Raw genomic sequence first — 12,560 nt, 5'->3', positions numbered from 1 at the left:
TATTTAATCAGCTGCATTTTCCAGGTTTAGTTCTCAAAGAGCTAAAAACAGACCTGCCTCTTGTCATGAAAAGGGTGGGTAGATCCAAGCTTTTCTGGATCACCACTCATTTTGATAAAGGAAGGGGGAGAGACCGGAAAACACATTAAGGCTCTAAGATTCCTAGAGCCTTTGGATCTCACTTACAACAGTGATGGATTATTTTGAAAGCTTTATCTACAGATAATAGTAGACAGGGATTCTCTGAATAAACAAAAACAAAAGACTGACCTAAAAACCTCTTTTGCAGGATTAATTTTAACCTCTTCCATTAATCCTTCAGCAAAAGTGCTTTAAAAAACAAAAAACAAAACATGCAATTTGTCTGAGTCTTTTCCTCTATACCTTTGATTAAAAATCAAGCAATAAAAGCAAGAAAATAAGAGACAGATAATTTACAAATAATATTCTTAAAATTAAGACAAATTTTCCTAAAAGCTAAACTCCCAAGAAAGTTTCCACATTTCTTTGGTTATCTTTAAAACTCTCCAATATTGAACACAATTTGAAGTAAGTGGGTTATTTTGCCCTGATATCATAGCTACAAATAAGTAAGTTAAAATGGCTTACCAATATTTAACCAATAGCGCTTTCTTCCCCCTCAGATTAACTTCACATAAAAAGTACTTACAGATTCAATACACTGACAATCTTATGCAAATTTTAAATTAATATAAATAAAGGTTATACATTTAAGATTAATTATATGCCAATCTTTATACTAAAACTCGGCTTAAACCTAAACTATTGAAAATGATTTGAAGAATTACATTCAAGTTACCTCAGGCATTCAATCATGCGAGAAGCAATTTTCTTCCGACGCATCATGCTGAAAACCCATATTCGACTGATCCCACAGATTGCAGGCTCTGGCAATGTTGAGCAGCACCAGGCTTTTTGCCTTTCAAATCTGACTTTTTCTTCTTCTGACCTGGTAACTGGAAGTTTCTCTTCTATAACTCTGTAGCCCTACAGGTATCAAAATCGGGGGAAAATTTTTTTAAGTGAGAATATTAATTAGCAATTGCCTAGTACTGACCTTAGTGAGGGGCTCACTACGTTTGCCTGGCTTCTTAACAAACTATGGAGACCACTTATGCTTTCATTCTCATTTTAGGAAACAGACAGGGATCTACATTCCGTTCTAACTCACTTATTAGTTACGTGACCACAAGAGGAAGTTACTTAATTAAGCTTTGGGTTCCTTACCTATAAATCGAAGATATCTACCATCTTTCAGAGAACTGTTGAGAGATTAAATAAGGTAATACATACAAAGCATCTTGCCATCCTGGCTGGCCCATAATAGGAACTGAATGTTAGTTTTGTCTACCCGCCACCTTCTAAGGACCAGCAATAGAACACGTTAAGAACTCAGCAGTCATAACAACTGTTTCTGCGATTGATGCCATAGTTCTAGGGTTCACAGCTGTGTGGGAACTAGGACTAAGGACGGTACAGGAATCAAGAATTTAGAAAGGTCCTTTCCCCATACTCTCATCTCTTTTAAAAAACTGAATGCTTTAAAACACATAGACCTCCTCTGCCAGTCTAGTTGCAAAAAAAGGGACATAGACAGCCTTCTGATGGGACATGGTCCAAAATTAAAACAATTAGACAACACAATTAAGAGTTAACAAAAAACAAACAAGCAAACATTATCGCTATCTCCCAGTCTAAACATCGCTACAAGTCATTTCTGGAACTAGGTAGAAAAGAAATTTTAAAAACACAAGAGTTTGCCAAAGAACATTCTTTGTAAACAATATTAAAAAAAAAAAGACTGCAAGAAATAATCAAAAACAAGATAAATGACTGCAATTTTTTTTAATGCTTAGTCACCTGCTAACCAGATTTAAGATGGCACTATCATAAACCTTGCAAATATCTTTGTTGCTCTTTGCAAATCTGACCTTAAATATGTATCTATTTAATTTCCCTCACCTAATTAACTTCATTTGTTTCCATCATCAATTTTATCTTAAGTATGTCCCACATAAAAGGTGACAGTTCCCTCAAGTGGGTATCTACTTATCAATCATCCTTAGGAGTAATGAATCACACTAGCTGGAGTGAAATTAAGGGAGGGTGAATCGCTAAAAATAATCCTTATACACACAATGCAATTATTCAATACACAATGAAAGAACTTGGGCATTCAAGGAAATCAAGTGTGGCACTGTTGATATTTCTTAAAAGTGGGACAATCGTGGTTCAGAGACATGTCAAATGGATAAATGATAAAGCAAAGAATAAATCCATTACAAAGAAAAAAACAAAAACACAAGGGTTTGTACTACGTAAAATTAACTCAATTTCAGGATGGCAAACTTCTATGAGTTAGTAATTTTATATCAAATTTAAATCCCCCTGGGCCAGCCCCGTGGCTTAGCGGTTAAGTGCGCACACTCCGCTGCTGGCGGTCCGGGTTCGGATCCCGGGTGTGCACCGACGCGCCGCCGCTTCTACGGCCATGCTGAGGCCACGTCCCACGTACAGCGACTGGAAGGATGTGCAGCTATGGCATGCAACTAACTACTGGGGCTTTGGGGGAAAAAATAAATAAATAAAAAATTATTAAAAAAAGAAAAAATTAAATCCCCAAACTACCTTATCAGCTATTTATTTAAATTAATTTTGTTATTATAAATAGCTAGATTCATAAAACTACACAGTTTCAGGCTGAATTTTTTTTAATGTAGCTTAACATACAGAAATTAACTCACGCAGACTTGTTTTGACTTTTTACACTATTAAAAATTTTATGACGAAGCATACATTTGCAGGCAACTATTAATATACTAAAAGATACCAACTCAACAGAAGTCAAATGCAATGGGCACTGAATTCATAAACAGGAACTGAGCTGAAAAAAGACAGAATACAAATGGGGTATGCCTCAAAAGTGAGCATGATTAGGGAGTCCAGAATCTTTGTTCTCTTAAGTTGGTCTGTTACTACATAACTCGCACAATGTGAACATATCCCTCTTCCTGTGATTTTATTATTTATTTTCTGTACAATTTGGCTCCTAAATACAAGACAACTCCTCATCTAGAGCTCAACCAAAGAAGTGGTGAGCTATTCCAAGGATGGGCAACTTTTTATAAAGGGCTAGAATACTAAGTATTTTAGGCTTTGCAGACTTCCTGGCCTCTCCTGCAACTACTGAACTCAGTCTTTGCAGTGTGAAAGCAGCCATAGACAATATGTAAGTGAATAGGCATGGCTGTGTTACAATAAAACTTTATTCACAAAAACAGGCTGGATTTTGCCCTCAGGCTATAGTTTGCCAACCCTTGATTTGTTCGAGTGCTGAAGGGACTGAGACAGACATTACATTAGTATCCAGCACAGAAACTTCCTGAACAAAATGTAACGGTACTTTTGATTTACAGAATTTTTATCTTACATACTGACTTGAGAAACAAATACCTATGGATGTTACAACTCCACTGTACTAAAGAATGATACACAGGGATTCTTGCATTCATAATCTTTCTTACATAAGATGTTGATAAATTTACCAGGATTATGTTATTCAAGACTACCTAGTAAAATCTTTAAACACAAAACTATACATGAACATTCTTTAGAAATCACTTACCCATTGGATATGTTCTGCAATTAGGCAGCCAACTACTTTTTTGTCATTAGAAATAAAGAGAAGTGTTTTAGTTCTGGAATAGCACATTAGTGGAGCCTGTTGGAAACCTAAATCATTATCAACCATCTCTCTAATCTCGTCAACCTGCCAAATAAAGAACAATATTGTTTTTAACAATGAAAGCATTGTATGTATGTAAAAATATACTACTTCAGTTCAATAAATTGAGTATGTTATTCCAAGCAGGACATCTTCTAAGGAGTTCTTTTGAATGACTATGCTGACCAATAACTGTTTCTCAAGCCCTGTGGGCCAATTTGCAAAATGAGGGAAGATCTGAAGGGTAATGCCAAGCCCAACAGTCTAAGGAACAAGAGTGAGAGCTCCTATAATAGGTAATAAGAACATTAAGGCTTCCCATTAAAAGCATCATGGCTTTGAGAATTGGAGAGAACTTCACTGGAATCTTAGCCAGGCAAGTAACTTTTCTTCTCAAGCCTTAATTAGCACTCTCATTAGTAAAATGGAAGTGAGCAGAGGAAAGAAACATATGTTTACTCCTTATCAACCATTTATAGGCCAGACACTATGTAAAGCACTTTATGAATATTATCTCATTTAAATGCAACACTCCTTGGAGGTCTATGGTTCTTCACTTTACATATAGAAGAAATAAAATTCAAAGGTTAAGTAACTTTCCCATGCCAGAACCTGGATATCTAGAGTAGGGATTTGAACTTATAATGTTAATATGGCATCAAACTGTGCTTCTTCTAGTTTACCTCCTAGAACTGTGGTCAAGGTCAAATATGATAAGCTCAAACTTTTGTAAGCACTCCAAGTCAAGATTTTTATAGGCACTCAAACATTAGGTTCCTTCCCTAGTTAAAAGTAATCAGCAAATATTCAATCCAATAAACATTAATTTGTGTTACTAACTTTAAAATGCAAATAACCTCTAAGAGGGTTAAGTACTCATACCTCTGACATGCAGAATACCATGTAATACATCTCTTATTCAGTCATGAATCCTCCTAATCCTGGAACAGCAGCCCATAATACAACTCCTGATTCAGTTTCTGAAGGCAAATAACTCACAATTCCCTAGATTTTAATTTTTAACCTATTATGGGTTACTAACTAGTAACACACTAAATTGTATATTACTAAGATTCTGCCCTAAATCTAAAATGAGGAAATTAGGATTTACTGAGGAGTCTTAGTAAGAAAAGTCTGGATGTCACACACGGTGGTGTAGCAAAGTTTGAAATTCCAAAAATTCCATAATTTAATTTTCATTTAGTCATTCACTAATCCAACATTAATTCAACAAGTATTTGTTTTTGGATCAATATTTCAAACATAAGACAGGTGGCATGTGGGGCTGGTCCGGTGGCACAGCAGTTAAGTGCTCGTGCTCCACTACGGCGGCCCCGGGGGTCGCAGGTTCAGATCCCGGGCACGCACCAACACACCACATGTTAAGCCATGCTGTGGCAGGGTCCCATATAAAGTAGAGGAAGATGGGCACGGATGTTAGTCCAGGGCCTATCTTTCTCAGCAAAAAAGAGGAGGATTGGCATCGGGTGTTAGCTCAGGGCTGGTCTTCCTCACAAGAAAAAAAAAAAAGACAGATGGCATGTTTATGTGTTATTCTAAATGCTACTGTCTATACTGTTAGGCAGTGGTAGTATGGGGGCTTACTTGGGTATCTGGGATTGTCCAATCATATATACAAGGTTATCTGAAAAGTCAGGAACCACAGGATAAACTTATACTTTAAGTAGAATGTTAGCTATATTTTTAAATAATAGGTTCAAAGTGTTTCCTTTCAGATGAAGTATTCCTAAATTTAAAGAGGTCTAATTGTTAACCTAAAAAAAGTACAACAAATAAATTACTTTCCTTGTGTTTCTAGACATTTTGGACATACTCTAGTACAATTAAGTTTTTCAGATAAACAACTAGACCCATTGCTTTACATTATGAGGTACTTCTGAAAATGCATTTGGAGGTCGAAGAAAAACATTCTGAGTATATTATTTGAAAATGTAATCAACATATTGTTTAAAAATAAGTTTATCCTATGGTTTCTTGACTTTTAAGATACTCTATATAATAAAATGATTCCAGACTTCATTATCTCTCTGGTACATTTCTCTGAACCCCCAAAGTATGAAACTCTAAGTTGGACTAAAATGTGGCTCACACTAGATAAGAAGATTTTCTTTAAGTTTTCTATACTATATTTATAAATCAGAATATATCTTGGGCCGGCCCCGTGGCGTAACGGTTAAGTGCGCGCACTCCTCTGCTGGCGGCCCAGGTTCGGATCCTGGGCATGCACCGATGCACTGCTTGTCAGGCCATGCTGTGGTGGAGTCCCATATAAAGTAGAGGAAGATGGGCACAGATGTTAGCCCAGGGCCAGTCTTCCTCAGCAAAAAGAGGATTGGCATGGATGTTAGCTCAGGGCTGATCTTCCTCACAAAAAAAAAAAAAAAAAAGAAGAAGAATATATCTTGCTTTTTCTCTAACATTATATGACTACCTCATGTTTAATTTCAGGATTACTATGACCTACTACTAGATCCCCTTCTGCAATAAGCTTTCATTTAGAAATCTATCTCAGAATGAAACTTTACATTTATTAATTTAAATTTTCTAAATTATTATGATCAAATATTAATTTTAATTCTGGTTCTTGAAATCACTTATGTGGTGTTATTCATTAACTTAACTAGGATGCCTTCTATACCATCACTCAAATTATTGATAACACGAGAAAGTAATTAAGTCACTAAAAATTCACTTCGCATATGCCAGACACACTACAAAGTTTAAGCATAATTTTTCAGTTGGGGTGTAGTCTTTAAATGCTTATTTCTTGTTTTCAGAATTGGTGTTTAAATGTGCTATGCTAGCAATGTGTTATCCTCTTAAAAGTAACTGCAAAATTATTTTTATCCATTGTATATGAAATTTCACTGGAAATATACCTTTTTCAGGGCATACTTTGGGTCCTCAGGAAGAACCATTATTATTCTGCCATCAGGATATTCAGCCAGAATTCTTTCTTTTTTCCAGCCCTAGATATAAAAAAAAAAATAACGAATTTTAAAAATTCATCATATTCATGTACAAGAAAAATACATCAATGTGTCTACAAATTGCAAACATGGAAAAATATATGCTCAATGTTAAACTAAGAAGACATGATAAATTAGGTATTTTGTTAAGCATATAATAGGTACAATGCAAGCTAATCTCCCTACTAATTCAGAGATCTAATACAACAAGAGTATTTCTAATTTATCATTTCCCATTTTAAATTAATTTTGAAAATCACACACCAAAAGCAAGACCCTTAAAGTCAGTGATTCCCAGAACATAAAGGATAACTCTCCCAGTTTCTTGACAAAAGAATTAAACTCTTAAATTTCTTTGGAACATGGTTACCTCCACAAACACTCATGGTTTTGTGTCTGGCATGCCAAAGACCTCCAGGAGGTTTTAAATGAACTGATTTGCATGCAGTAGCCCAATATGTAAGAGCAGTTTTTATTCTAATTGATCACAACTATCAAAGTCAGAAGAAGGAGACTATAAAAATATAACTACCTTCTAAGAATCTAATAGGGAAGGAGAGGCTACGTTGTGTGTATCTGAAGTTAAACATACTCAAAAAAAGAGAGGTAATAAACTCTTCTTCAGATCCACACTCGTGGTGATTAATGAGCAGAACCTGCATGAAAAAAAAAAACAAAACAAAAGCCACTTAAATCTAGTAAGATGGGACTGAACCAGTGGTTAAAACTAGGAGCTTTGAAGTTAAAAATAAGTACAGAAGGAATGAGCTTAACTGGTTGTTCCATTTGTCTTACCCACCAACTTTACATAAAAAGGCCTTTCAAGAATATGTACTTCTATTAGAGAAAACCATCACCTGCTTTCTGAGATGTGTTTCTTTTAAGAATATAAAAGCTCAATGAAACCAAAAAAAGGGCAACTATCTATTTTTTTTAATACTATGGCAAGTCTGAAAGGAGGCTAATTTTCTTAATCCAGAATGGGTTTTTGGGGAGAGGGGTAGGATCTTAGTTGGGGACAATAGGTCTAGTAACAAGTTTGATATATGTAACAATTTGGATTCAAGTATGTAAAATCAGAACTTGTTTAAAAAATAGAGCACCCAAAGGTACAGTAAAATTCTGGTGATTATAATTATGACTGATAAAGTGTTCTAAAGATTTGAAAAGAAGAAAAGAGGAGAAACAATAGTCAAAGAGGTCATTTTTTTCAAATCAGAAACTAAATCTGAATCATATCCAGATCTAAAGGTAGGTAAACAATTTTAAAAAGGCATAAAAGATATCATCTCTTTATTTTTTTTAAATGAGTTTAATTTTATTTATTTATTTATTTTTTTCCCCCAAAGCCCCAGCAGATAGTTGCATGTCACAGTTGCACATCCTTCTAGTTGCTGTACGTGGACGCGGCCTCAGCATGGCCGGAGAAGCGGTACATCGGTGCGCACCCGGGATCCAATCCCGGGCCGCCAGCAGCGGAGCGTGAGCACTTAACCGCTAAGCCACTGGGCCGGCCCCAAGATATCACCTCTTCAAAAACAAATTTATATTTATGTTATTTGGGGAAAAGTTTTCAAAATAAATCTATTTTCCATAAAATGAAAATGGAGACTATTCATTTTAAAAATTAAACTACAAATTCAAAAAAAACCTAGAAATTTAAGTAACCCCAACTTATGAGAAAATCATACTTCCTGAACTGAATTATCTAAAGATAATCTGATAAGCTATTTTCCTATTGTCTTTAAAAACAATCATACTGTCTAATGTCATTATATTGCACCAGAGGCAATAGACAAATTATTTTGCTTTACTGACTTTTTTAGTACAAAACTTTCTCTTACAACTTGAGAATTACATGTTCATGCAGAAAATTTTATCACAATTGGATCTGACATAATTTAATGTTTTAAATATGATTCTGTTTTTTCATGTACACATAAGAAGCAGGAATTGTAAAGGGCAGAGTTACTATTGCTTAGGTTTCTAATATTTACGAAAACAGCATATTTTAGTGAAAACTTTTTAAGAGTTCTGGAGTAAAAGTTCAGCGCTTAAATCCCCGTTCTTGGTAGTTACTAGCTATACGGCCTTGAGCAAATCACTGGAACTCTCATTCTGTTTCCTGATCTAGGCTATGTACAAAACGGCTGTCATCACCTCCATCACTTAGTAGTTAAGAGGGTTGTATTTAAAATGATTCCTCACACAGAGCAGCCACTCAGTAACTCTTAGTAACTTCCATTCTACCTTCCTGTTGGTATCAAACTGAGATCAATGCACTTCTCCAAGAAAACACACGTTAATAAAGTCCTCAAAGTTAAATAAAACAATAAATTCAAATCATAGAGAAAGCAAAGATGAAAGAACCAAGTTGGCTAACATCTGTCAAATAACATACTAAAGACATTTATATGCCTCAACTGCAGTTAACTCCTTCCTGGAGTCAATAACCACATGATCCTCCTAACTTGAGACAATTTAGAGGAGATGAAGTCTGTCTGCTGCTTAAAATTGAGGCAGAGGTGGAGGTACAGTGAAGACTGCAAGCAATTTTAGAGGGATGACCGAATAGCCACAGCTTTTTTGCAGATATAAGCTCTAATGGAGTGCATTTACACTTCTCACCTTTAGCTCTAACATATTACACATATCCCTCTAATAGCAAGCAGTATTTTCTCCAAACCCCAAATTTTCTTAATTTACCTACCCAGATGTTGAAAAGCTGAAAGCTTTATATTCCTAACAGCAATGAGTCTAAAAAATGGAAGGGATTTCTCCTCTTTTTCCATTAAAAAAAAAAAATAACAACTGAAAACAAAATACATTGGATGGTAGATACAATGAAGTATATACAACTATCAAAATTCATAAACCAGGGGCCAGCCCGGTGGTGTAGCGGTTAAGTTCGTGCACTCCACTTCAGCAGCCCGGGGTTCACTGGTTTGGATCCCGGGCCCAGACCGAAGCACCACTTGTCAACCCATGCTGTGGCAGTTTCCCATATAAAGTAGAGGAAGATGGGCACAGATGTTAGCCCAGGGCCAATCTTCCTCAGCAAAAAGAGCAGGACTGGCATCGGATGTTAGCTCAGGGCTAAGCTTCCCCCCCCACCACACACACACACACACACACACACAAAATTCATCAACCAAACATTTAAGATCTGTACGTTTGTAAATTATATGCCAATTTTAAAAGTTCATAATAATCACTTTCATAAAAGGTTGAATGAGAATACCCATGAAAGAATACCCTGAAAACAAAAAAACCAACAACCAGCTTTTAAAAAAAATTATCAACAAATATTGCAAGAAAAAAGAAAGACATAGAGAATCTTTAGATTAAAAGAAACTTAAGAGACATACCAACCAATGCGGTATACGGACCTTACTTCAAACAGTACAAAAAATTATGAGATATTCAGGGAGCTTTGAACCCTGAGGGGATATTTGAAAGAAAGGAATTAGTTGATTTTTTAAAGGTGTGGTTATATTCTTTACATCATTTTTATGGTAAAAAAAAAAGTAAACTTTTCATCTTTTAGAAATATATATTTTAAAATATCTAATAAAATGGTAATGTGATACCTGGGGTTCACTTAAAAATAACTGGGAAGGTTGGATGAAAGAAGACTGACCACAAATTGTTAATTGTTGAAGCTGGATGATGAGTACAAAGGGATTCATTAGTGTGTATGTGTGTCAGTCTGTGTGTGTTATATCAAACTCTTTATTTTGGAAAATTCAAATCATTCATTGTCAAAACTGTACCAACGGCCCAAGACTTGCTCAAGTACCATTTATTCAGAAGTGAAAAGTAAATGCCAAACGAATCTAGTCAGCGGAGCAGTTAGACCTGAGGTAGGGAAAAGCAATGAATGCAATGGGGACACGAGGGGCTTTTAAGATGCTAGTAATGTTTGTTACATGGGTGTTCGCTTTGTGAAAATACACCATTAAGCTGTCCACTCATTATTTGTGTACTTTTCTTTACGTGTTGTATTTCAATAAAAATTTTACTTAAAAATAATTACTAAAGGAATCTGAAAAATAGACATTCTAGTTCAATAGCAAGTCTAACAGTTGTTACATGTTGGAATAAATATATTTTAAACACTATCTCTTTTTAAAATTTTAAGTCTTCAGAAATGAAAGCAAATTAAAATTAGCTCATTCAAAATTCAGTCACAAGCTCTTTTTTTTTTTTTCGTGAGGAAGATCAGCCCTGAGCTAACATCCATGCTAATCCTCCTCTTTTTGCTGAGGAAGACCGGCTCTGAGCTAACATCTATTGCCAATCCTCCTCCTTTTTTTCCCCAAAGTCCCAGTAGATAGTTGTATGTCATAGTTGCACATCCTTCTAGTTGCTGTATGTGGAACGCGGCCTCACCATGGCTGGAGAAGCAGTGCATCAGTGCGCGCCCAGGATCTGAACCCGGGCCACCAGTAGCGGAGCACACGCACTTAACCGCTAAGCCACGGGGCTGGGCCACAAGCTCTTTTTGACAATACCCAAGGCAGAAAGCATAAAAAACTGCAGAAAAATTGCCTAAGAAACAAATTATAGGGGCCGGCCCCATGGCCTAGCAGTTAAGTGCTTGTGCTCCGCTGCTGGCTGCCCGGGTTCGGGTCCTGGGCGCGCACCAATGCACCACCTGTCAGGCCATGCTGTGGTGGCGTCCCACATAAAGTGGAGGAAGATGGACACGGATGTTAGCCCAGGGCCAGTCTTCTTCAGCAAAAAGAGTAAGATTGGCATGGATGTTAGCTCAGGGCTGATCTTCCTCACAAAAAAAACAACAAAAAAGAAACATATTATAGACTCCTCAAATACATATTTTGTTGAAATAGATTTTAAATGTAAATGTTTACTTACAAATATTTTAAAAGCAAAGACATACACCAAAATATAAATAGAGGTTATCTGAGTGATTTAAATTTTTTTCCTTTTAGCTTATCTGTATTTCCTATTTCCTCTACTTTAATAAAATGGTATAATAAAAATATTAATATACTTAACTACCCTCAAGCAGCTGGTTTTAAACGCATGTTTGGACATTTCTTTGCAAAAATAATCTTGTATTAACAATACTGATAAAGATGTGCTTCTAGTCAGTGTGACCTTTACTGAACCTTCAAATGTTAAAAAAGTCAAATAATTAGATGGAAAAATTCAGTCAATTCAAGAAATATGTGCTGGCCACCTACCATGTGTGCACACCACTGATCTAGGCAGTATAGCCTGGCAGTAAAGAGGACTTTAAAAATCAGAAAGACCTAGATTCAAATCCAGACTCTGCTACTTATTCACTGTGTTGCCTTGGGCCAATTACTTAACCTCTCTAAACCTCAGTTTCCTCACCTATAAAATGGATATAAAAGCAAGTACAACATAAAATTATTGAGAAGCTGAGAAAACACTATAAAATATTAAACACACTGCCTAGCATAATAATATGCACCCAATAAATAACAGCTCCTATTATTATCATTATGGTAAGTAAGCATTTTCTTGTAGGTTTCATAATCTTTGATACCTTCCAGGCCTTACGGGGTCATTCATGATCTGGCTCCCCACCTACCTCCTAAAGCTTCCTCTCTTGAATACATGACACAGTCAGGTCATAATGTAATACTTAAAAAGGTTCCCAACCTCTGCATGTACTGTTCCCCTGGCCCAATACGCCTTTGCTCTATAACCTCCTGGGCACAAGGGACTTCTACTTGTCCTTTCTGACTCTACTCCAGTGTTAACCTCACTTTTCCAATCTTTGTCAGATATCCTTGCTCTATGTTCAGACAATATCCTATATATATTACTAC

The 12,560-nt window shown here is 35.9% G+C and overlaps 1 protein-coding gene across 5 annotated transcripts in view; it reads right to left on the bottom strand.

The window, feature by feature from the left end:
- The window catches only part of ESCO1 (establishment of sister chromatid cohesion N-acetyltransferase 1), a 77,855-nt gene that overhangs the window by 5,471 nt on the left and 59,824 nt on the right, over positions 1–12,560 (bottom strand). For 3 of the 5 annotated variants that reach the window (XM_058556827.1, XM_058556828.1, XM_058556829.1), the window contains exons 9-11: positions 6,646–6,735; positions 3,647–3,790; positions 821–1,008 (exon numbers count right to left, since the gene is read on the bottom strand). In XM_058556827.1, the coding sequence (XP_058412810.1) occupies positions 821–1,008; positions 3,647–3,790; positions 6,646–6,735 (422 nt within the window). Of the gene's footprint in view, positions 1–176; positions 331–820; positions 1,009–3,646; positions 3,791–6,645; positions 6,736–7,267; positions 7,392–12,560 lie in introns of those variants that run through there. The other 2 variants (XM_058556830.1, XR_009222395.1) reach the window with 2 other exon arrangements.

This window comes from Diceros bicornis, chromosome 16 (genome assembly GCF_020826845.1).
Source record: "Diceros bicornis minor isolate mBicDic1 chromosome 16, mDicBic1.mat.cur, whole genome shotgun sequence".
Lineage (NCBI taxonomy): Eukaryota > Metazoa > Chordata > Mammalia > Perissodactyla > Rhinocerotidae > Diceros > Diceros bicornis.
Note: the sequence above shows the minus strand (reverse complement) of the source record. Positions and strands in the feature narration are given on the sequence as shown.